Raw genomic sequence first — 23,580 nt, forward strand, 5'->3', positions numbered from 1 at the left:
TTACACTATATGTGGACTAAAGCCTTCTGTTATATGACAAAGCTAAGGCTCCATAAAAGGCGAAGGCTATGTTTCCTTGAAAAGGAGAGGAATGGCACTAACAAGAGGACTTACTGGCCATTGTATATAGAACTAGTAGCGGCAGTTTGGGCTGTCAATTAAGACAAAATTCAGTGGGCAACAGAAAGAAGTAGTTCTACAAAGTCAATTTTAAGGATAGGAACATTAAAATTAAAAAAGATCGCACAGATGGTATAATAGGGCTAATGTACTTCATACCATTTGGGTGGTAGAAAATAATTAAATAAAATGTTATTTATATAGTGCCAAAACAATACAATTGTTTCAAGGCGCTTTACAGAGCCCAGAGCCTGAACCCCCCTAGAGCACAATGGCGTCTGCTTGGAGCCGGCTGAGTATGATGAAACACATATCAGGATGAGCATACCTGTGGTAAATGTACACAATACATACAAACATAACATGGTATATATATGATACATACACATTTGATAGTGGATAAGATGGGGAGACAGCGTTAAAGTATTATAAAGCAGCTTAGTGGGTGTACAGTGTCCTCATAAGGTTACTATTACAAGGGTAAGTAGAGTAATGGAACAGAACATTTGTCACCAGTGGCAATTATTTATATTGCAGGTAAATGCTAGCACAGAGTATGAGGTGTTACAGTGTGTAGAGCAGTAAAGTTTGGGAGGGGAAGAAAGAGACAAGGTGAGTGGGTAATTTAGATCACTGTAGATGGAAAAATGCTGTATTTTGACAGACTAAACTAAACTACGGTATACGTTTAGACATAAGACAGATTATTCTGATTTTTGCAGAAAAATTATTCAGTTTTATGCTTTGTTTTGTTTCTTTGCAGTCTTGTTACCAACTATACAAAAGTGATTCAGTACAACATTTGCATTGAAATGTGCATGTACAAAGGAAAAATATAGATGTAGTTGACATGTTCCTTGTAAGTCATGGGCTATCAGTGAGACTGTAAAAAAGGCTCTGGACTTATTTACCATTTAATATGATATTTGTCCTTTTCATGCTGAAGGACTCCTAATTTGTTATTAGCAGCACCAACGTCATGCCTGAGAGAGAACGCACATTGTTATACTTTACTGTGTCGCGCTATTGAAGCAGCAATTTCATGCCTTTCATGTGTTGAGATCAAGAAACCCCTTTAGTTCGACGTGTGCGTCTATGAAAGATGTAAGTTCTCTACTGTGATGTTGATTCCATATATTAAGCAGTGTTATATGTTTACAGATGTTAATTGTTTATTGAAGGGTTAAACGGGTGAAGGAATGCTAGCATTTACGTGTGAATGACGTTTATGTTAGCTTGCTAAATTACCTTGCATTGCGCCAAACCATGTACTTTCTAACCTGTTAGCCTGCATACGTATGCTATTTGTGTTCATTATAGTGTAGCTACGTACCTACTAATTTGTATTTACATGTTCGTGGGTCTTATTTAGTTATATTACATGCTTGGAGATGCCGTGAGCTGACTAGCTTGTTTGGTTAACATGTCAGCGTAGATATGTGCGTGAGGGCTACGTAGTAGCTGTGTACTTATTGTTTTCCCTTTTCTGCTTTGTTTCAGAACCACACATACTCCACACACACCCTAACCACACACTGTTATAACACACTGGTTGCTTGCAACATACTGAATATCTCTGTTAGAGAATTCCTGTATTCCTGATTCGTTTCCAATACAAAGTGGTTGCATCAGATCTCGCTTCATCATTGCCTCATCTCCAGCGTGCACCTCTCCTGCCCTGAACATCCTGGCCTTAAAGTAGTGTTCTGGCCGACACTCAAGATTGTGTGTGGTGATAAAATACGAACAGCCCCTATACAGTCCTAACCCCCACCCACAGAGACAAAGTGACCCAAAAATGCAGCTATAACAAACACTTTCATTCAAAGTTACTTTAAAAAGCATCTTGTAATGTCGAGTAATTGAACCCAGGTCAGGTAATTGTTAGTCTACAACACTAACCACTGTACCACTGATCACAAATGGTGAAAAAGTGGTATCTACAGTATTATTACAGACGTTCAGCCAACTGATCAAAAAAGTTTGTTCTATGACATCTACTTGCCTTGACATATTTGTGGAATATGGGGGATTTAGGGGTGAATAAGACGTTTTTTTTCTAAAGATTCAAGGCAAGGGAGAATGTTGCGATACTGTTAATGTGAAGTTAAAATCTGTCTGCATACTTTTTTTGTACTACAGTGTACCACAGAAAAAGTAGCATAGAGCTGAATTTCCTATTTATTATATTGTATTTGTATTAATATGTACTGTAGTAGGTGTCATGTTTTTTTTCTTTTGCAATGCAACACTAAGCTATGCATAAATAGAGGATACAGCAACACATAATATATGCATTTTGCATTCCTTCAAGTTTTTTGTGTTTTTTAGTTAATTGTACATTCAGTGATAAAGTACTTTAATGGGAGAGAGAGCATATGCTATAGCTATGGCAGCATGAGTCACTTTTATGTGAAGTATGAAATGTTCTGGTGTTTGTAGTGCATTTTGCACCAAAGGTAACTGATGTGCCCTGGTCTGTGTCTGTAAAGTACACTGTGTAAAAAAGTGTTTGCTAACACTTTGCAAACGTCATTGACTATTTTTCAAAAGGTGAGCACATTATGTTACTGATCTTAGATGGGAGCACCTGTGGAGAAGTGGTTGACCCTAGCCATGGTTGTCCTGTGATTGTCTAAGTCCAGAGTCCAAGCTTGTTAACCAGCAACTTAGTCACTTTGAAGGCAAATCAGCTCTTCATCATGATTTTTTTCCCCCCGGGACACGTTGCAGAACGCTAATGACACTGCACATCCTGCCATTAAATTATTCAAGACCACGCACAACGCAGACTGCTGCCGCCTTTCCTCAGGCATCCCAGTCCTCTTCCAAATCCCAAATCAGCCAACACACACGCACACTGTCGGCAGTATTCCACTCTTGCGCGAGTCCAGGAGATTTAACAGGGATTTACACTCACTTTTTGAAGTCTGTTTTTTGTTTGTTTTATGTGTGTGTGAAAGAAAGATAGTGTGTGTACTGTGTTTGTGTGTGTGTGTGTGTGTGTGTGTCTACATGTACTTTGTTGTATGTGTGTGTGGAGGGGCAATATTTCTATTTGTGTGTCTATTTACGTCATTGTGTGTGTGTGTGTGTGTGTTTGTGAGAGAGAGAGAGAGTACTTGTGTTTGTGTGTATGTGTGTGTATGCTTAGGCGCCTGGTTGTGTGTCTGTGAGAATGTGTATGTTTGTGAGAGTGAATGTGAAAATGCTCAGCCCTGTCTCACCAAGCTTTAGTAGAATGGGTAATTACGGTATGTCCAGGAGCCACCGCCACACTTAAGAGTGGATGGGCATTAGTAATAGATTGCTTCAGGAGATTGTGTGTCCAATACACTCTGTAGCTTGTTGAGTGTTTTGCTCAAGGCCCTTTTCACAGAATCACATTTATTCCTTGCTTTTTGTTGTGGGGTCAGGACAAGTAAATATCTGCCTGTAGAGTGAATTTGGTAGGGTAGAACAAGAGAAGTGTGCTTGCTTAGAATCTGTCAGTGCGTAGAGTTGTGTGAAAGAGCATTTTCTAAATGCCTATGATAATGGCTACCTCAATCCAAGCAGCTGTGCCACTCCCATAGCATTAGCTCCCACTGAAATCTGCCGAGAATTTTGATCAGGTGAAGTCAAAAGTGATCTCACTATGTTCCTCTAAGGACCACATTTCTGCTTTTAGCCAATTTGTGTTGAGAAAATGTGAGACAAAGAGGTGAGAACAAAAGCCTGCGGGTTCGGTTCATAATGGTAGGCCTGCTCCTGACCTGTTCTGGTGAACTATGGTGACCTTCTGCTGCCTTTGGTTTGATTTGTGTCTTCCAGGCTTGCTCTGAACAGCTATGGCATAATACTTCAGTTTGATTAGAGACCCAAAATGCTCCCAAATTAGCATTTGGCAGCCGGCCACTGGGCTGTTCCCAAAATCCTCAAAAGATGTCAAACCTGGAAGGGGGGCATGCAGAGTGTGTCTATGATAACTGATGTGATTATACCACCCCTTGTTTGAAAACACACAGACACGCTCACACAGACACACGCGCATGCGCTCTCACAAGCACATAGAATACAGTATAATCTAAAGGGGAAACCTACATTTTCAGAGCGTTTTACCTGTTCAGTGTCTCTAAAGAAACATTGGTTGTGTCTATTTCGATCATAATGACTTTGATAAGGATGACACTGAAAGATAAAACGGAGCAAAAACAAACCGAACTGATTAATCTCAGTGCAGTTTAGTGCTGTTTACATTCTCTTAACAAACTGTCTATTATCAGAATGTTTTATAGAACAGACGGCTGTTTATATTCTCTTACCAAACTTTCTATTATCAGAATGTTCTATAGAAGAGATGGCTGTTTACATTCTCTTAACAAACTGTCTATCATCAGAATTCTTCTATAGAACAGACGGCTGTTTACATTCTCTTAACAAACTGTCTATCATCAGAATTCTTCTATAGAACAGACGGCTGTTTACATTCTCTTAACAAACTGTCTATTATCAGAATGCAAGTGTAGCTCAGGAGATTTCCTGTAAGATGCCTTCATCCATCCTCTCTTTCTTACCTCTCTCCCTGACACTCACTCTCTTAAAGTATGGTATGAAAATTATTTTTCTTTTTTTTCTTCTGTAGGGCTTCTCTTTAGGCCTGAGTGATGGGCACATCTACACATGGACGGACGGCTTAAGGAGGATAGACTGGCATGACAACGAGAGCATCAGGAGGGACGAGCTGCGTGTTGGTATGTCCTGCCAGCCCACCTGAAGAAACGCAAACGCTCCATTCACTGCAGACTGATAGCCCACAGTGTCATAATAATAGCCTACACATACACACACACACACGCACACGCACACGCACACACGCACACACGCACACATGCACACACACACACGCACACGCACACACACACACACACACACACACACACACACACACACACAGTATATACACACACATGCACATGCACACATGCACAAATATATACGTATACGTATATATATGTCTGCCTGAGGGTAGGAGATGATAAGACACCAGCTGCCTTTCATGGGGTGCATTTTAGGCAGCGCTGTGTCTTAAAGGGTGTTGTTTTAGAGCCAGTGCCAGGCAGGCGGTGTAAATCACCAGGTGGCCCTCCACTGAAGAGCTTCATCGATCCATTTGAATTTACTATGTGTTAATAATGTTACAGTCGCAGGTTTTCCCGCTGTAAATTTTAGGCACATTAGGTGCTTGGAGGCAGGGGAGACAAATCACCCAGGAGATGCCGCTTAAGCATCTTATTATGGTCTGCTTTTTCACCAAGTGTGGCATTTCCCTGCCAAATGAGCAGAATGCATTACAGTTTTATACCTAGATTTGCATTCATTGGCCAAGGTCAGTGACAGACAAGCCATTAACATCCACACGACATCTCTCCGTGTCCTAAAACATCCGCAAAACAAACGGCGGTGCCAGCTATCATTCTGGTACCATCACTTACAGGAATTATTTAGAAACTGTTTTTACACTGCCAGCTATTATATGTGAAAAAAGCACAAAAGATATCTATCTCAGCGTTCTCTTCCTGTGTAAATCTATTTTTGCGTTGCCTTAGTAACCAGAGCTGTATTCTGCACACCTGTCAGACGATTTCCACTGAGGTGATTGGGTCAAGTCATGAACCCCGCCGCTCACAACCAATATTTTCAGTTATCCCTCAAACATCAGACGCATCACCAAGCAAGGCTTTATTCTCCCGACAAATCAAGGAAGGAGAGGAAAACAAGGGAGCCAAGCAGGGCATGTTTCCCAGTGGGCCTGGGCTACATGGTGGCAGGAGAACACAGTAATTAAAGGGGATCTCTTGCTCGTGCTTTTGGAAAGACATGTAATTGTAAAGCACATACATAATGCTGTATTCCAGAGTGGCTGTAGCAGGAAGAAATACAAATGTTCTCAGCATCCTTAAAGCGGACCTATTATGCTTTTCTGTTTTCTCCCTTCTCTTTAGTGTGTTAGCTACAAAGGTTATTGTGTAAACTGCCTGCAAAGGTACAGGTTACACTTTTCTCAGCTGCCTGTAACGCCTCTTTGGAATTCCGTCCTTGTCCTCTGTTACATGATGACACAATCTCGTAGCACAGTCCCTATTTCCCAATGATGATCCGCTTACCAATCAGAGCACACTTGGCTCATTGAGGGGGTGGGGGGGTAGAAATCAGTTGAGTATGAGAAAAATAAATTATTTTTGGATCATTAAAGCATATGAAACTATTCTAGTACACCCCCAAAAAATACAATTATGAACAATGAAATTGAGCATGAGAGGTCCTTTTAAAATAGTTTTATTTTTCTTTTGGTCAGCATATCATATATCAGCAGAGTAGAGGTGTGGATGTGATGAATGGCATAGTGTCAGTCCTGGCTAAACTAATGCAAATGAGTGCTATAGGTGAACTGTACTTCAGGTGGTCCCCAGCTGTGGGAAGGTCATAGGTTCCAGGGAGCATCGCTGAAATGTTTGTCACTGAATTATATGTTTCCTCTGCTGCTTTGTGTGCAAATGGCTTTCAGTTGACCGTGTATGAATGGATTACCCAAGTTAATGGAATTCAGTTTTTTGTCGCTTGCCCTTTTCAGTACACACTGAGCACCATGTTATGTTTATACATCAGGGGTCCTGAACAAAAAAAAAACATTAATCTCAAATAACAAGAGATGGTTTACACCACATTTAGCTACCAGTTAATTTCCCTGTGCGGACCAATGAGCCAGGGAATAGTCTGCCCAGCATTCCTTTGTGCTGCCCAGAGGGTCTAGGTTGACCCATCTCATCAGCTGCACTCTCACCTCTCTTTCTCTCTCTCTCTCTCTCTCTCTCTCTCTCTCTCTCTCTCTCTCTCTCTCTCTCTTTCTCTCTTTCTCTCTTTCTCTCTCTCTCTCTCTATAACTGTCTCTCTCTCTCTCACGCTTTCTCTCTCTCTCTCTCTCTCACAACCACACACACACACACACACACACACACACACACACACACACACACCATCTGTTGGTGACAAATCTTATGATTGCCCGCACAGTGATAAAAGCTTTGTATTCATTTTTGATGAATCACAAACTAATTTTAGAGAGCAGGCGCACATGAATCTGTGCGAATGAATAATAGATTTCAGTCCTGTTATCTCACGCTAAATCAGGTGTCTTGTTGTGTGAGCGGACGTCATCCCAGGTCCTGTGAATGCCTGGCCTGTTTAACCCATTTAGCATAAAGACATACACACAATGACATTGGCTTCAACTACTCCAAACAGTCGACAGTGCCTTTTATCTAACACCAAATCTGTCCATAGCTAGTGGGCATTACAGATGGAGATGTCACGGTGTCGGTATACAGATGTCAGCATAGCGCCCGAATGGTTTGGGGTGTTAAACACATTTTTAGTCCTGCTGTTTTTCAGACATCACCACAACTGGTCTGTGATGCAAATATTTAAGCGTGTTTTTCTAACCCTCCAGACTGTCATTATCTCTGAATCAAGCTGTTGCCGAAGCAAGAGAGCAAAACATTAACATGGAACGCTAATGTGTGGGAGTGGTGGGAGAATAATGCTTACTCACTCTGGATCGCTTGTCTGTCTCTGTCTCTGTCTCTGTCTCTCTTTCTTTCTTCTTGCGCTGGTCTTAATCCCGAGGGAGGATGCCCTGTAGTGTGGGTGTTTGCTTGTTTTAATTATGCAAAGGGAAAGATGGCTTTTTCTTCCCTACTCACCAAGGAGGGAACGAGCGTGCTGGGCTCACAGCGGAGATAATCAGAGAAGTTATTTCCATTTCACCAGCTCAAACTCAGATGGAGGCACGGCGGCACGGCAGCGGCTTTCCGAAGCTGTTGTCTGTTTGTCCTCATTAGTAGTGTATGCAACGGCCGCTACCAACGTACAATTTGATAACCTTATTATGACCAACATCAAAAAGGATGAAGGGGGGAAACAAATGAAATGACTGTGTTAAAATTGAGGGACGCAATTTTAGTATAAAAGGAAAGTTACTTTCTGCTCTCCTGTATAACACATTTAGTTGTTTATGTTTTTCTGCTATAATGATAGTCAATTCACTTATTCCTTTTCTTTTTTTTTGTTTTGTTTTGTTCTGTTCTGGAAACTTTCCATTACTCTCTTAGATCAAAAGCAGTGCCTCACATCAAGGGCATTGTAGTCTATGCAGGGGTGGGTTTTGCACATCAGACAAAAAGATCTGTCAGACTGAATTAGCTGGATGTGTGTATGATGGTGAGTTCATGGTGGTTCTCATGCTTGTTTGTTTGTTCATAGGGAACCTCAAGTGCTTCTCTTATACTGTGCGTACAAATATCCAGACTTCCGCCTACTTGGTGTGTACAGTACAGTAGAAAACAGTGTATTGCTGACAGCATGACTCACTGGTCGTGCTGTGTCTCAATGAAACCAGATAGAGCAGTCAAATTCACAAATTATTGTTGTGAATGATTAGTACTACACATTGGGATAGACCAGTTTCTCAAAATAGAGACTTAATTCACAGCTAAGTAGTATCCATTCAGAAAACCTTTGATCAGCCCCACTATTTTAGTTCCTAAGTGACAAAGGGATCTGATTATGACAAATATTGTACTTTTAAATTCACTAAAACACACATTGAGCTGCATTCCTTGTATACATTGTGTGTGGAGGGTATGAAGATGTGTAATGATTTTCCCCTATTTCTCTGTAGGGAAGGGAGAACACGGGAAGCCTTACCCTCTGACTGAGGATGAGTGTGATGACTCTGTGTACAAAGAGAACGGCTTTAACATCTACGTCAGCAACAACATCGCCCTGGACCGCTCCCTTCCAGACATCAGGCATCCCAAGTGAGTTTTGCCATCGCCACTCTGAAACATGGGGATGAATGAATGATTGTCACCTTGCAAATAATCCAGGTTGCATGAAGAGGCTAAGACTGAATGGTCGGACTGTGTTCTTGGCATTATTAAATGAGTATTCTGGCTTTTTTTCAAATCGCATTACCATTTGTTGTATCAGAAATAGAGCACAAAAGTTGTTCTGCTTGAAGTTCTGAAACTGCCAAAGGAGCATGTACTGTGGATGCAGTGGAAACCCAGTATCTGCTGATTCGGTAACCACGGTTTCAGTTATCTGTGGTTTACCGCGCGCGGCCCACAAATATTAAGTGGAAAATTCCCAAAATAAACGGTTCATAAGTTTTACATTTCGTGCCACTCTGAGTAGCCTTTCCACACCGCTGCGCAATTTTTGTATGACTCATGTCTTGGGTATGTCTGTTCTTGATTCCTCTATCCTTGTTGCATTCTGTCCTTGTTTCCTTCATGTTTTATGTGAAAGCGAGGGGCTAGGACGTAACAAAAGGAAGAAGGAAGGGAAAAGGGAAAAATGTGTTGGCCTACAAGATATTTTTCATTGCCCCATTGTCCATTGAGAGTTAAGCTGTAAGACATCTGAGTCCCGCTCATTCGATTTGATCATTTTATTATTAGCTAGTGTTATTGTGTGTAATTTATAACACCTTTATTATAGGTATGCATGTAGGCCTACACGTACAACAAGTGATATGTGCTGTTCACTACTGTCCACGGTAGGCTAGTCTTTGAACGTTTCCCTTGCGGATACAGGGTGACTATCTGACTGTACATGTACACAACAACCTGTACAGCACTAATAGTGTAAGCCTTTGAATGTGCTGAGTAGAGAAGTCATTTTGCAAAGCTATTTACAATTTTTTTCCATTTTAACTTGATCAACTCTATGAGAAGAATTTGCTCAAATTTGTATTCACATTGTTTCCATTTCACTTCCTGAGTGCCTCCTGAGTGAGGGTGTTTGTAGTCAGCGCAATCGCTGTCTGTGATGATGGGCAATGTGTTCAAAAGGTTAGGCTGAGCGAAAGATTTGAAATGCTAATTTCATCTTTGAGTTGTTGTCTTGTGTGAAGTTCATAACACATACAAATAATTCCTACCCAAAGGCGTTGGTAGCTGAACAGTAGTATGCTGTGCTGTGTCAGACACAGTGCTGTCATATTTCATACCAGAATTAAGAATGACTTCACATTAAATACATATATGCACTTCATTACAATTAAGTATAGACTAAATGCAGTGTGCACTGTGGATCCGAAAGTGATAACAACGTGGGTAATTTCCCTCTTGGGAACATGTACATGATATAGTGATACTGAATACAGATTAATCCATTCACAAATTCCAATACTGCATGTCACGATGAAATGTGTGATAAATGCAGTGAAATGAGACAGACATGCAGTGAATGTCAGAAGGTACACTGGGCTGTCCTCTATGTGGGATTCAGAGAGGAGGTACATTTATAACATCAAAGATGAAGTGCTGGCAGACTGCCCTATAACAGGCTTATTTCATATCCAGCGTGGATATTCCACACAGGCTTTAAATGAGGTGTTTGATGGATTGGTCAGTAATAGCTCTCAGAAGGCTGCCTATCCAGAGGGGATGTAGAGAGAGAGATGGGGAGAGAGAGAGAGGGGGTGGGGTGGGGTGGTGGAGTCCAACCCATTAGTTTCATAAAGAGGAATCGCCCACTCTATGAACTGTATTTGTTCTTACCTCTACACATTACAAATCCCTTGTAACTCTCAAGTCTGTGGGTCGAAGTGGGTCAAAGGTAGAGGTGGTCCAAGGTTTGTTAAAGAGGTATCAGTTGTAAGAATTACGTGCTTGTTGCCCGAGAGAATGGAGTGAACGTTTTCTGTCAAGAATAGCACAACTAACAACTAACATTTCCACTTCCATTGATTTTGTGTTTACTTGGGCTAGGGCTTTACTAAAGACACACGTAAATGTTCTGAGGACAACTCGGAATGCATTCAAATGAGGATTCTTGTTGTGGACTTCTGGGTGTGTGCGGATGTCTTAGTGTCTAAATATCTTAATCCTTGTTTAGGTAGTTGTCTGTGTTGCAATTCTGGGCAAGCACGCATTCTAGATACCATTCTGTTCCCTTGACACTTTCAGTGTGTGTGTGTGTGTGTGTGTGTGTGTGTGTGTGTGTGTGTGTGTGTGTGTGTGTGTGTGTGTGTGTGTGTGTGTGTGTGTTTGCTAGTTAGTTAGTTTGTTTGTGTTTGCAGGAATGCTTGCGTCACACTCCTTCTTTTCCACACATGAATAAATAAATATGAATAAATAAGATGGATAGATAAATTAATTTTGTGCACCATACTGGTCCAAACACAAAGGCTGCTAAATCCCCTCCAGACAATGTGTCAGTGGGACTGGGAGCTGATCCAGTAATCAGGTGATGGCGTGTGCCATACGGTGTTTATCTACAGTTTCGTAAATGCCTCCAGCTTGTAGTGTGCGCTCCGTAGCACAGTTTCAGAGGCGGCATCTGAATCATCTGCTCAGTGGGAACTGCCTCCATAGTAATGAAGCTAATTTCCTAGCAAAGGCTATGCAAGACGTTGGAGGCAGATTGCTGTTGTTTGCAATGCATACTTACTGCCTGATGAGGACGGTGAAAAGAAAAAAGGAACTCTGGGGACGACTCGTGTTTGTGCGTGTCTAGGAATTGTAGCCCAGTGTATGCAGGGAAAACAGAACATTTGTTCGGTTTCAGTAGAGTTTTAATGATAGTGTACTACTCAACTTCTCTGAGCAGATAGAGGCTAAGCATAAATCATGTGGATGAACAACCAAATGAAAATCTGTGTTAACTGAACAAACATAAAAGTCACTGCCAGCCAAAATGGTATAATAAAATTATACTTTTACAATGCTTCTAAATCATACTAGAAACGTATTCTACTTTAGTCACAAACTGCATTCAATAATGAAGAGGTTTAGCATTTAGCAATTATGATTTTTTTTGTTTACATTTACATTTAGACACTGCGGTGGGGGGGTGGGCATCCTACTCAGCAGGGATTCAGGTAGATTGATCATAATAACAGTGTTGGCATGCAGTTAATGTGACTAGTTAGGAAATCCTTCCTCAGTATAAATCACTGTTATATTCTGAAGCAGTATTTTACAACACGGCAGCAAATCATTTTTTGTCCTTATCGATCCACATTTTGCCTTGATACCTCTAAGAGAGAGGCATCTTTTTCGATTCAGTGTGATTAAGATGGACATTTCCTTATGTTTGCAATTTTGAGGAAAACCCAATACCGTATTCAGCTGATCTGGTCTGCCCAGAACAATGGTGCGTTCAAGTAAAGGCATGTGACATCTGGCTATTACTATGCAAATCGATGGCCCTTTTCTCCTGAGCGCTATTTCATAATGTAGTATTATCTGACAGGGCAAGGCAGGCTCAGCAGCAGCAGCTCTCTAGGCTCCATATTCTGGCATGACTCCAGCGGAAGTGAATGTGCAGCACCAGACCAGCACCACAGATGTTGCCGACGCTTTATTTATTAATTTGTCTTCCTTCTTCCTGTCTTCTTCTTTTCGTCACAAAAGGTGGATAAAGAGTAGGCCTCCTGGAGAGTGATCGCTCTACTGGGACCTATAAATAGGAGCGTCACGTCAGGATTTGTCACCGTGTGAATTCAAACGACCAGCGTGAACCATTTAACAAAAAAAACGCCAGTGTCTCACACCAATCAGCAGCTTTGTTGAGTTGCAATTAACATGCACATTTCCCAGTGGTTTATTAGGCAGCCGGGACAAAGGCAGCTCTTTAACTGATGATTTATGAGATCGGTTAGTCTGGGCGAGCGCTTTGTGACTTTGCTATTCAAGCACATAGAACTGTCTGATGCCTCTATGGCCTAGTGTCTCTCTAGCACACGCGGTCATAGCCAATCACTGCACTCTTCAGAGAAAATCCTCTGCTGGCCCTGTCATCATCTGTGTTTCTACGGGTGATGAACATCTCTCTCTGTGCATGTGTGTGTCTGTGTGTGTGTGCATGCGTGTGTGTGTGCGTGTGTGTGTGTGTGTGTGTGTGTGTGTGTGTGTGTGTGTGTGTGTGTGTGTGCGTGTGTGTGTGCATGTGTGCGTGTTTGTGTGTTGCCAAATACTTTTTGATTTCATGTAACATTCATTCATAATGGATAAAATAATCACATAAAATGAGCACAATTGGCTCCATCTTTCCATATTATAAATAACGTCTCGGTTACTTACGTAACCTCGGTTCCTTAAGCAGGAACCAGATATAACAGTATGGTACATGACGTCAGTCATGGGGTACAAATCGAAGCATTTATCTATTCACGCCTGAAAGGCCGCGAGATCTGTCAGCGCGCGCTCCTGGCCCCGCCTGCCAGGAGTACTATAATATCATTACGCACCCTCAGATCTGCCTTGGAAAGAAACTGAGCAAGACAATCAATCCAAGGTAACACTGTACACGCCAACTTTGTTATATCTGGTTCCTGCTTAAGGAACCGAGGTTACGTAAGTAACCGAGACGTTCCTTATCGCAGTTCACTGCGATATAACAGTATGGGACCCTATACATTCCTGCGTGATAATACAGTGGCAGCCAATTACACACACCAGCTTTACTGAAGCCTTTGCCCTCATAGAGGTTCATACGGCCGCTGGCGGTGAACATATTAACAGGGCAACCTTTGTCATAGGCGGAAAGGATCGCGATCCTGCGCCTGTAGGAAACCACCCTGGAGTGTTTCATGTGCAACAAACATGTAGACACCGATGAACACACTTATCATATACATCGTTCTCAGGTCAGGGGATTCAGAGATCGCTTGCCTGCAGAACACCATGAATTTAACAGGGCCACCTTTATCATAGGCGACAGGGATCCGTGATCCTGCGCCCGTAAGAAAACCCTGGGATGTTTCATGTGCAACATAACATGTAGACACTAATGAACACACTTATCATATATATCGTTCTCAGGCCAAGGGATTCAGAGATTGCTTGCCCGCAGAACGCTATGAAGAAAACTAGGTTCAGCCACATCTAACATATAGAATCTAATGAAAGTGTGGCGAGAACTCCAGCTTGCAGCTTTGCAAATATCTTCCACTGAGACGCCCTTTAGTAAGGCCTAGGAAGAACGAGACCCCCGCGTAGAGTGCGCATGCAACTTCTCCGGGGGATCTAAAGACAAGCTCTTGTAAGACAACACGGATAGCCTCTACTATCCAACGGGAGAGGCTCGGTTTTGATAGAGGTCTGCCTTTTGCGCGTGCACCGAAGCACACGAATAGCTGATCTGGACTGTCTGAAAGCTCTAGTGCGCTTCTGCGTAACAGCGGAGAGCGCGCACTGGACAGAGCTTATTCAAACGTTCCTCCTCTGCTGATGCAAAAGGAGGAGGCGAGAAAACTGCTAATTCAATCACCTGATTGCGGAATGGGGTTACCACCACTTTAGGTGTGTAAGCAGCATTAGGTCGCATAACCACTCTGTCACCAGCGATCGAGAACTGAAGGCACGATGGACTGACTGACAGGGCTTGCATGTCACCAACGCGTTTTGCTGACGTTAACGCCAGCAGCAGCGCGGTCTTTAAAGAGACAAACTGTATGTCCACTGTCTCCAGGGGCTCGAACAGAGGCCCTGTGAGAGCACGTAACACCACTAGCAAATCCCAAGAGGGTATGAGGTGTCTCTCTGGCACCCTGAGCCGTCTCACCCCCGCCATAAAGCGTGACGCTAGCGGGTGACTGCCAGGAGAACTGCCATTAATGCCTGCGTGGCAGGCTGAAATGGCAGCCATGTACACTTTGAGAGTAGAAGCCGCCTTCCCCTCATCAAACAACTGCTGTAGGAATTCTAGAATAACGCCCAGCGCACAGTTAATGGGGTCGTGCTGACGCGCAGCACACCACCGCTCAAAACTGCGCCACTTCAGCGTATACAGAGCCCGTGTTGATACAGCTCGGGCACTCTGTATTGTAGCCACCACCGCGTCCGAGGAGCGGGATCTGGGGAAAAGCATATAGGGGTAGAGCTGGCCACTGGTGGCCCAGCGCGTCTATGCCTAGTGGGGGATCGTCGCCCCCTAGCGAGAACCAGAGTGGGCAGCAGGTGTTCTGCCTGTTCGCGAACAGGTCCACCTGCGCCTTGAAAAAACGCACCCAGATCTGACCTATCACTTGTGGGTGAAGGCACCAGTCTGCTGCTCGAGGATCGCCCCTCGATAACAGGTCCGCACCGTAGCTGAGGTGACCTGGTATAATGAACTGCCCTGAGGACAGGACGTGCCTCGCTGCCCACAGGAGCAGGCGAGTCGCCCAATGGTGTAGTGACGGGGAGCGCACTCCGCCCTGGCGATTTATATACGCCAAGGTCGCAGTGTTGTCCGTCCTCACTAGTACATGCTGACCACTCAGCCTGGGCAGAAAGTGTTGTAGAGCTAGGACTACTGTTCGCAGCTCTAACACATTTATGTGAGACGCGGCCTCTGTCACTGACCAGAGACCGTTCACGCCTCTCCCTTCGCAGACCGCTCCCCAGCCTTTGGTGGAATCGTCTGTGGTCACCACCACGCGACGCGACACTATGCCCATAGGGCCCGACGCGGCGAGAAACCAGGGGGTTCTCCAGATCGCCAGGGATTTCCTGCATCTGGAGGACACCACTACTCTGCGATACCTGTCTGTGACTGCGTTGAGCTTCATAGACAGGTACCATATTTGGAATGGCCGCATGCGCAACATCCCCAGCGGGAGCGCTATAGCGGCCGACGCCATCATTCCTAACAGGCGTTGGCAGCACAGCGACGAGACTGACTGTCCCCGTCGGAACTGGCGCACGCATGTTTTGATGGCATTTATCCGTTCTTGAGACAGCCTGACCTTCATGGAGGTGGAGTCTAAAATCATACCCAGAAAATGCGTAACTTGCCTGGGGCAGAGAACGCTCTTTTCCCTGTTTATTACAAAGCCCAGTCGATACAGGTGCGCCACCACTAGATGGCCATCCTGCACTGCTGCAGCCTTTGAATGAGAAGCAATTAACCAGTCGTCCAAATAATTGTAAACGCGTAAGCCGCGTAGACGTAATGGGGCGACGGCTGCCTCTACGCACTTTGTAAATACCCTCGGCGCTAGGGACAAGCCGAATGGGAGTGCGTTGAATTGGTACGCTATTCCTCCGAACGTAAACCTCAGATATCTCTGTGGTGGATCAGAATGTGGAAATAAGCGTCTTTTAAGTCTATCGTGATAAACCAATCGTTTGGCCTTATAAACTGCACAAGCTTGCGTGGGGTCAACATTCTGAACCGTAGCGGCATGAGTGCTTTGTTTAACACACGTAGATCTAATATTGGCCGATAATTCCCGTCTCTTTTGGGTACGAGGAAGTAACGGCTGTAGAAGCCTGCATTTTCCTCCTTGGGAGGGACTCTGCTTATCGCTTCCTTTCTGAGCAGGGAGATTATCTCTCCTCGTAGGAAGTGAGACTGTTCTCGCTGCACCACAGACTGTATCACTCCGTGAATGGCGGAGGGGAACGGGCGAATTGCAGCACGTAACCCCTTGTGATCGTCTTTAGCACCCCTGGTGACACTGCGCATGCGCGCCAACTCTCCGCACAACCAGGGAGGTTGTGCTTTGAGTTGAATTTGTCGGGGACTAACCCGCTCATGGTCAATGAGTCTAAGCCTAGATCTACACCCACTCCGCCTAGGGAGGGAGACAAGATCTGGGGCTGCCCCCTCATGTTTTTGAAAAAAATGTGGGGGTGCGATTGCACTGTGTGCATCGCGGGGGGAGTTGCACAAGTATGCCTGGGCACTGCGCCATCTGGGACAGGAGTTAGGACATGCTTGTGCTTGTGAAAACCTGCTTACCGTGCTGGACATGATTTCCACATGTGAGCGACGGGCTGATTTCTGTGGAGGCGGTGTGGACTCCACCGCTCCCCCCTGTGTGACGAGTGGCTGACTGTCACGGTCAGGAAGCCTGAGGTCTCCCTCTGCCTCGCCCGTGGCGAGCGGAGTGCTGCCGCGGAGCCTGGGCTGCGCCCTGGGCAGGGCGCGCAGCTGGTCGCTGTGCTGCAGGCTGCGCTGGAGGGCGGAAGGGGTGTCTCTGCCAGCCTCGCCCGGTGGACACCTTTGCTGGAGGCGCTGGCGAGCGGAACCCGCTTCTCTTCTGGCCCGGTGCGGGTGTGGTGTGTCCTGAGGAGGACGTCTCACCCGTGCCACTAGAGCGAGGCATCCAAGCCTGGAATACCTCTCTGCTCTTCTGCTGTTCTTCGAACTTGGCAGCCATTGTGACCACTGCCTCCCCGAAGGCGCCCTGGACAGAGACCGGGGCGTCGAGGAGTGGTGCTTTTTCTCTGTCTGACAGCTTAGCCAGTGATAGCCACAGAGACCTCTGGGTAGCCACCGCGGCACCCATCACCCTCCCCAGTGCCTGTGACGTGCACCGAGTTAGTCTGAGCGACAGATCCATCGCGCCACGGAGTTCTGCCACAGACGGGTGATCTTCCCCCAGCGACAAGGCAAGCTCAGTCAGGAGCTTTGCCTGGTAGCGCTGTAGCAATGCAGCCGTATTGGTCGTGCAGGCAGCCTGCCCTGCAGCCAAGTAGAACTTCTCTGCCAGCTGAGCCTGGTGTCTGCCCACCCGCGTGGGCAGGAGAGGCTTCTGGCCGAAACGCATCGTGGGGGAGGCGGGCGAGAGGTAGCCCGCTACTGCATCCTCCACCTGAGGAAAGGAGAGGTAGCCCCTCTCCTTAGCCATGTGGAGCTGCATGTAGGGCGCGAACCCCGGTACCGGGGCTCGGCCCGAGTAGGGTATCGCCCATGTCGCCTGCAGTTCCTCGTGCACCTCCTCGAAAAAGGGGATGCAGCTGGGAACTGACGCGGCGGAGCCAGCATAAAACTCCCCGTCCAGCAGCGAGGACCGCACGCTGGGAGGGGGAGGGAGAGGGAGCCCGAGGCAGCTGGCTGCTCTCAGCGCAACCTCGTGGATTTGCTGGCCCAGGAGCCGAGACGAGGTAGGAGGTGTCTCCACCCGCATCCTAACGTCATGGCTCGTCTGCATTGCTTCAGCTATTGAGCTGTGCTCATCGGAGAAGTCTAACAGACTATCATCATCCAGGCTGATGTCCAGCTCGAGTTCAGGCTGGACACCGCTTGGTTGAAGCTCCTCAGCCTCGCTGCCCGCAGCCCCAGGGCTGACAGGCGGCGGAGACAGGGAGAGACCCGGGGGCGGAGCTGCCGCTGCAAGGCGACTGCTCACGCTCACCAAGTCCAAGGCTGAAGACGCACTCATTCCTACGGGGGCTGTCCCTGCGCTTCCAGAACGCAAGGCGCCTGGTAGCCTTAGCTAGCGGGAGGCTGGCACAGATGGAACAGACAGGGGCTTTGCCCGAAAGCGCGCCCTCTGCGTGGTCCCTGCCTAGGCAGGTCACGCACCGACGGTGGCGGTCGCCCTTGGGACGGACGTGACCGCAGTCGGGGTAGTGTCTGGCCATCTTTTTTTCAATCTGAAAGTAGAGAAGAATGTTAAAACACAAGCACACTATCTGCAACGAACACGTTGTTAGCAAGCTAGCAGGCTAGTCAGAGACTTAGCCAGCCAGGCAGCCAGGATAGCAGCCACTACTTTCAAAATGAAGTTGAGCCAATGAATTTCGTAGCGCCCTGAGCTAGTGAGGGTTAAGGAACCCGGATAACTCACCAACCCGTAGAGAGCGAAAAGCACACAAAACTCTTTTGACTGTGGTAGAGCGTTTGAGATATGCTCGGAGATGTTCACTCCGTCTTGTGAAGTTTCAAAAGAGGCAGATCTGAGGGCGCGTAATGATATTATAGTACTCCTGGCAGGCGGGGCCAGGAGCGTGCGCTGACAGATCTCGCGGCCTTTCAGGCGTGAATAGATAAATGCTTCGATTTGTACCCCATGACTGACGTCATGTACCATACTGTTATATCGCAGTGAACTGCGATAAGGAACATGCTTTCAAGTGACTGCTGCTATAGCTCAAGCTCATACTGCTCTCTCTCTCTCTCTCTCTCTCTCTCTCTCACTCTCTCTTTTTGCCTTCATCTCTTTCTCTATTTTTTTCAGCTGCAAACAGAAGCTCTATCTAGAGAACCTGCCAAACACCAGCATCATCATCCCCTTCCACAATGAAGGTTGGTCGTCGCTGCTGCGCACCATCCACAGCGTGGTCAACCGCACCCCAGACCACCTCATCGCTGAGATTATTCTGGTGGACGACTTCAGCGACAGAGGTGAGCACTCTGGCCTTTTCCTTCTTCTCCCGACTCTATCTCACTCTCTCTCTTTGTCTTCCTCCCGTATGGTTGTTCGAGCCTCTTGGCGCAGCAGGCTGAGGTTTATCCCGAGCGGTCATCGCCGTGTCTGCCTTGGCTTTTGTTCACTGTCTGTGATTCAGGCTTTCTGCCTCAGGGAGTGAGAGGGCCTTGTCAATCATAGAACATACACTGACATAAACACACACACACACACACACACACACACACAAGATGTTACATTTGCCATTATCCCTGCTGGTGTCCAGTCACACACACACACACACACACATACACACACACACACACACACACACACACACACACTGTCACTGTGAGCCCCAGTGATTTTCTCCCTGCAGTGCTCAAGCTCTGCTGAACTATAATCTATAATCTCTGGGACTCTGAAAAGCACCAGACAAACAGGCTTTCAGAGATTACCATACTCAACTCTGACTCCACTCTTCACCCAACACTTGGTGGTGTTGAAGATTTTAAACTACCATACTCAACTCTGACTCCACTCTTCACCCAACACTTGGTGGTGTTGAATATTTTAAACTACCATACTCACCTCTGACTCCACTCTTCACCCAACACTTGGTGGTGTTGGAGCTTATTTGTGAATAGAAACACTCTGCAAGACCAACTTCTTTATAAAGTCACCATGGGTTTACATGGTAAAATATATGTCAGTGAGGTATTCTATGGCCAGAACCAGAACAGTTACTGGATACTACTTATACCAATACTCCCTTGTCCTGCAACAGTGTGTGTGCGCGTGCGCGTGTGTGTGTGTAGCTTTTTTTTACCCTATTGTCTGCTTTACGAGGCCAAACAAAGTTTATTTTAAGAAACACTCTGCCAATTTTAAACGTGCCCTTAGCACTGGCTCTGCGTACAGTAATAGGTCTTTAAATTACGGCCTTTAAAAAACACAGCCAGTCTGCTCTGAATGGCCAACGCATTATGGGCTGGGGAAAAAACAAACTTGTCCTCTGTGTATAATGCACATTGTTGCCATTGTTTATTCCCTGTGTTTAAGATGCTCTTGACAGCATATTGGCATGTTAGCATGTACAGCCAGGTTTCTATAGTTGTACTCTTTTACTCATTTACCATACACCTTTTACTCTTGCAGGCATCATTTATATAAATTACATTTGATATATTATTATTTTAATTTTTTCTTTTTAAGGAAAATCTGCTGTGGCAAAGAGCAGTTCTTCAACTTCAACTGTACTTTTGCGTTCAGTGTTTGTGGCTGGAATGTTGGTTTTGAACACAGAACAGAAAAAGGAAAAGAGTGAGAGCTAATAGACAGGGGAGGAGCACAATGTAGGGAAATACACTGCAGCCTCAGTCCTAGCTTTTCAGGGGAGCAGGTCTTGCAGGCACATACACACACACACACTCACTCACACTCACACACACACACACACACACACCTGTCACTGCTGAAGTTTGGTGGCTAACTGCCACCACACACACATCTCTGCGGTTGGCCACAGCCTGGAGCTGTCAGCGTCTCTCAATCTAGACAGTGGCCTTTTAGGGGGAGCCATCCAGTACCATCAATCACTCGCCCCCAAAATCCAGCCAACTCTCATTAGCATAGCGTGACTGTGGGTGACAGGCAGAATGCCAGAAGTCTCAGTCATAAACAGAAACTCAAAAGGGAAATGTCTTGTAGAGGTATTTCAGGTTTTTAAGCAGCTGCATAATAGTACTATTATTTTGTTTGTCTCTAGATTCTATCCTTTTGCTTTTCCTTTTAATGTAACAATAGCTCACCAAAGATTGAGTTCAAATGATATTAAATACAAATCACAATTCAGAATTGTGAGCTCTATTCAAACAATAGCCATTATTATTTAACACCCACCTACACCCCATGCTGCTTGCAGACTCATGTAGTTTGTTCTAATTAGTTTCCATGGATATGCCAAGCCAGAGGACCTGTGTTTGCATGGTTGTGTGTATTTATGTATGTGTATGTGTGTGTGTGTCTGTGTGGGTGTGTGTGTGTGTGTGTGTGTGTGTGTGTGTGTGTGTGTGTGTTTGTATGTGACCGTGTGTATGCACGTCAGTCGTTGAGCTTAAATCGGCTGCACAGTGGGGTCTAAAGCCCCTCCTGAGCTTGGTGTGTCTCCCAGAAAGCCCTCTCGTGTGAGATAATCATTTCCACTGCGTCCCCACACTCACACAGACTCGCTGCTGGGTGCTCATTAAATGCTATGCAAATTGAATTCAGTCCATGGATTTTAATTAATTGCAAAATGTCCCCTCAATTGGAGCACAGTGAGTCCACGGGAGCGATTGGTAGAGGTAAGCTCTGCCATAAATAAATTTCCAACCCCTCCTGTTACGTTGCCCATATCAAAAAGGCCCAGATACCCTTTTCATGAATTTGTTAGCATGTTTGGAAAATCTAAAATGTCAAATTAACCATGATGGAATAGCAAAGTACATCCACACTGATGGATAAACCCTAATTAGGACATGTAATTAAACTCACAACTTCACAGAGCTTTCTAATGAAGCTGTATTAAATGGCAGACCATGAAAGAGGAAGCTCATTCCGATCCTGCTATCTAAACTCAGCAAAGTCAGAGTCAATTCTTATCAAATGGCAATTAGCGTCCACAGTAATGTGTGGATCGTAATGCACATATTTAAGTGCTGCAGTGCCTGAGGACCTTCAGTGACCTCTGGGGAAGTTGTGCTTTAACACAAACACACTGTCAAACAGATGCATTAGTAGCACATCTGAATGGAAGCCAATGAGCTGTGGCAGAGACACGGGATCTCTAATGGCACGAGACGAACACCATCAGCAGAAAGGAAAACAGCCCACAGATGCATGGTTTTAGTGTTTAGTTTGGTGTTTAGCTTTCTGCGGAGTGTCTTGTATCCTCTTGAGTGGGCTGCATATCTAGTTAAATACTGGGCTGAATACTTATTTCAGAAAAATACAAATGGATTCATAGATGACAAACACACACACAAAACACACACACACACACACACACACACACACACACACACACACACACACACACACACACACACACCTACTAGCTGCCTCACTGTTGCATGCCAGTGCTCTCTGACAATGAATAATTACTCCTCTACACATTCGGCTGTGTGATGGAAAGAAATCCTGCAAGCCGAACGTGTCCTCTGCCAAAGCATTAGCGTGTCCTTGAGCTCTTATTCAGAGCAGCGCAGAATAATGCAATGTAAATAGTACTGGGTGCTGGGATGGGTCGGCACATTTCATTTCACTTGAGTGCAGACGGCATCAGCAGGGAGTCAGAACCAAGAGCAGTGGGCTCTCTCCTGCAATTAAAGATGACAGGATTATTACAGTCAGTGTAGCCTAAAAACACTGGAAGCCAGACACCTGCACAGAACGCCACGGCAACGGCAGACACCTGCACAGAACGCCACGGCAACGGCAGCTCTCTAGACTGGAGAGTTCTCTCAGTGCTGCTTACGTGGGCCTGTAGGGGAGGTTTTGTGCACACGACACACAGCGAGTTCGTTTTTGAACTTCTGCTTTGTTTCGCTCGCGCAGAGTAACGCTGATCTTATTAAAATCAAACGAAGCCAAAGAAAGCAGAAAAACTCAGGAAGCAAGGGAGCGTATCGCCTAATCAAAGAAAGGAGAAAAACTCAGGAAGCAAGGGAGCGTATCGCTTTATCAGGGGGCCTTAATAAGAGCTGTGCGCTTTTTAATTGTATGTGTTACTACCAATTAAGTAAAACCAATTACAACCTCCAAGTGGTGGGGTAAACCCTAAACTACAGGAATTATCTAAGCAAGGGATGAATCAAGGTGAAAGGAAAATCCATCGTCTAATGACTTACGGTGCGCAGGAGGCATCTAATGTGCCCTAAGCTTAGTGGGCTCAGGATGGGCCTAAAGGATCAATTTGACCAAAGCCAAATCAAAGCACATCCAGAGTAGTGTTTGGCTTGACTAATTGTTCTATGAGTAATACACTAAGCCTGCCCTTTCATCAGACTGACCCCTGCAGATAATGTTTTCCCTTTCTCTTGAAACTGTGTTTCTTTTAGAATGGTGTTTTTATGTATTCTCAGTTCCTTTTTCGTGTATGAAAATGTAAGGCTGTGTGGTGGAAATATTCAGATTTCTAGCTGTTCAGCCTCATGTTGGATTGTTCGTTTAGAAAACCGTCTAGCATTAGCTGTATAATGAAGCCTTTTTGGCTGCAGACAGGTTTTTATTCAGAACAACCTACC

General features: G+C 45.4%; 1 protein-coding gene across 2 annotated transcripts in view; it reads left to right on the forward strand.

Annotated features, from left to right (window-relative positions):
- The window catches only part of galntl6 (polypeptide N-acetylgalactosaminyltransferase like 6), a 154,568-nt gene that overhangs the window by 36,507 nt on the left and 94,481 nt on the right, over positions 1-23,580 (forward strand). For both annotated transcript variants that reach the window (XM_031559204.2, XM_031559205.2), the window contains exons 3-5: positions 4,745-4,853; positions 8,840-8,978; positions 19,124-19,290. In XM_031559204.2, coding sequence (XP_031415064.1) covers positions 4,745-4,853; positions 8,840-8,978; positions 19,124-19,290 — 415 coding nt within the window. The remainder of the gene's footprint in view (positions 1-4,744; positions 4,854-8,839; positions 8,979-19,123; positions 19,291-23,580) is intronic.

The sequence above is a fragment of the Clupea harengus genome, chromosome 22, assembly GCF_900700415.2.
Source record: "Clupea harengus chromosome 22, Ch_v2.0.2, whole genome shotgun sequence".
NCBI classification, from domain to species: domain Eukaryota; kingdom Metazoa; phylum Chordata; class Actinopteri; order Clupeiformes; family Clupeidae; genus Clupea; species Clupea harengus.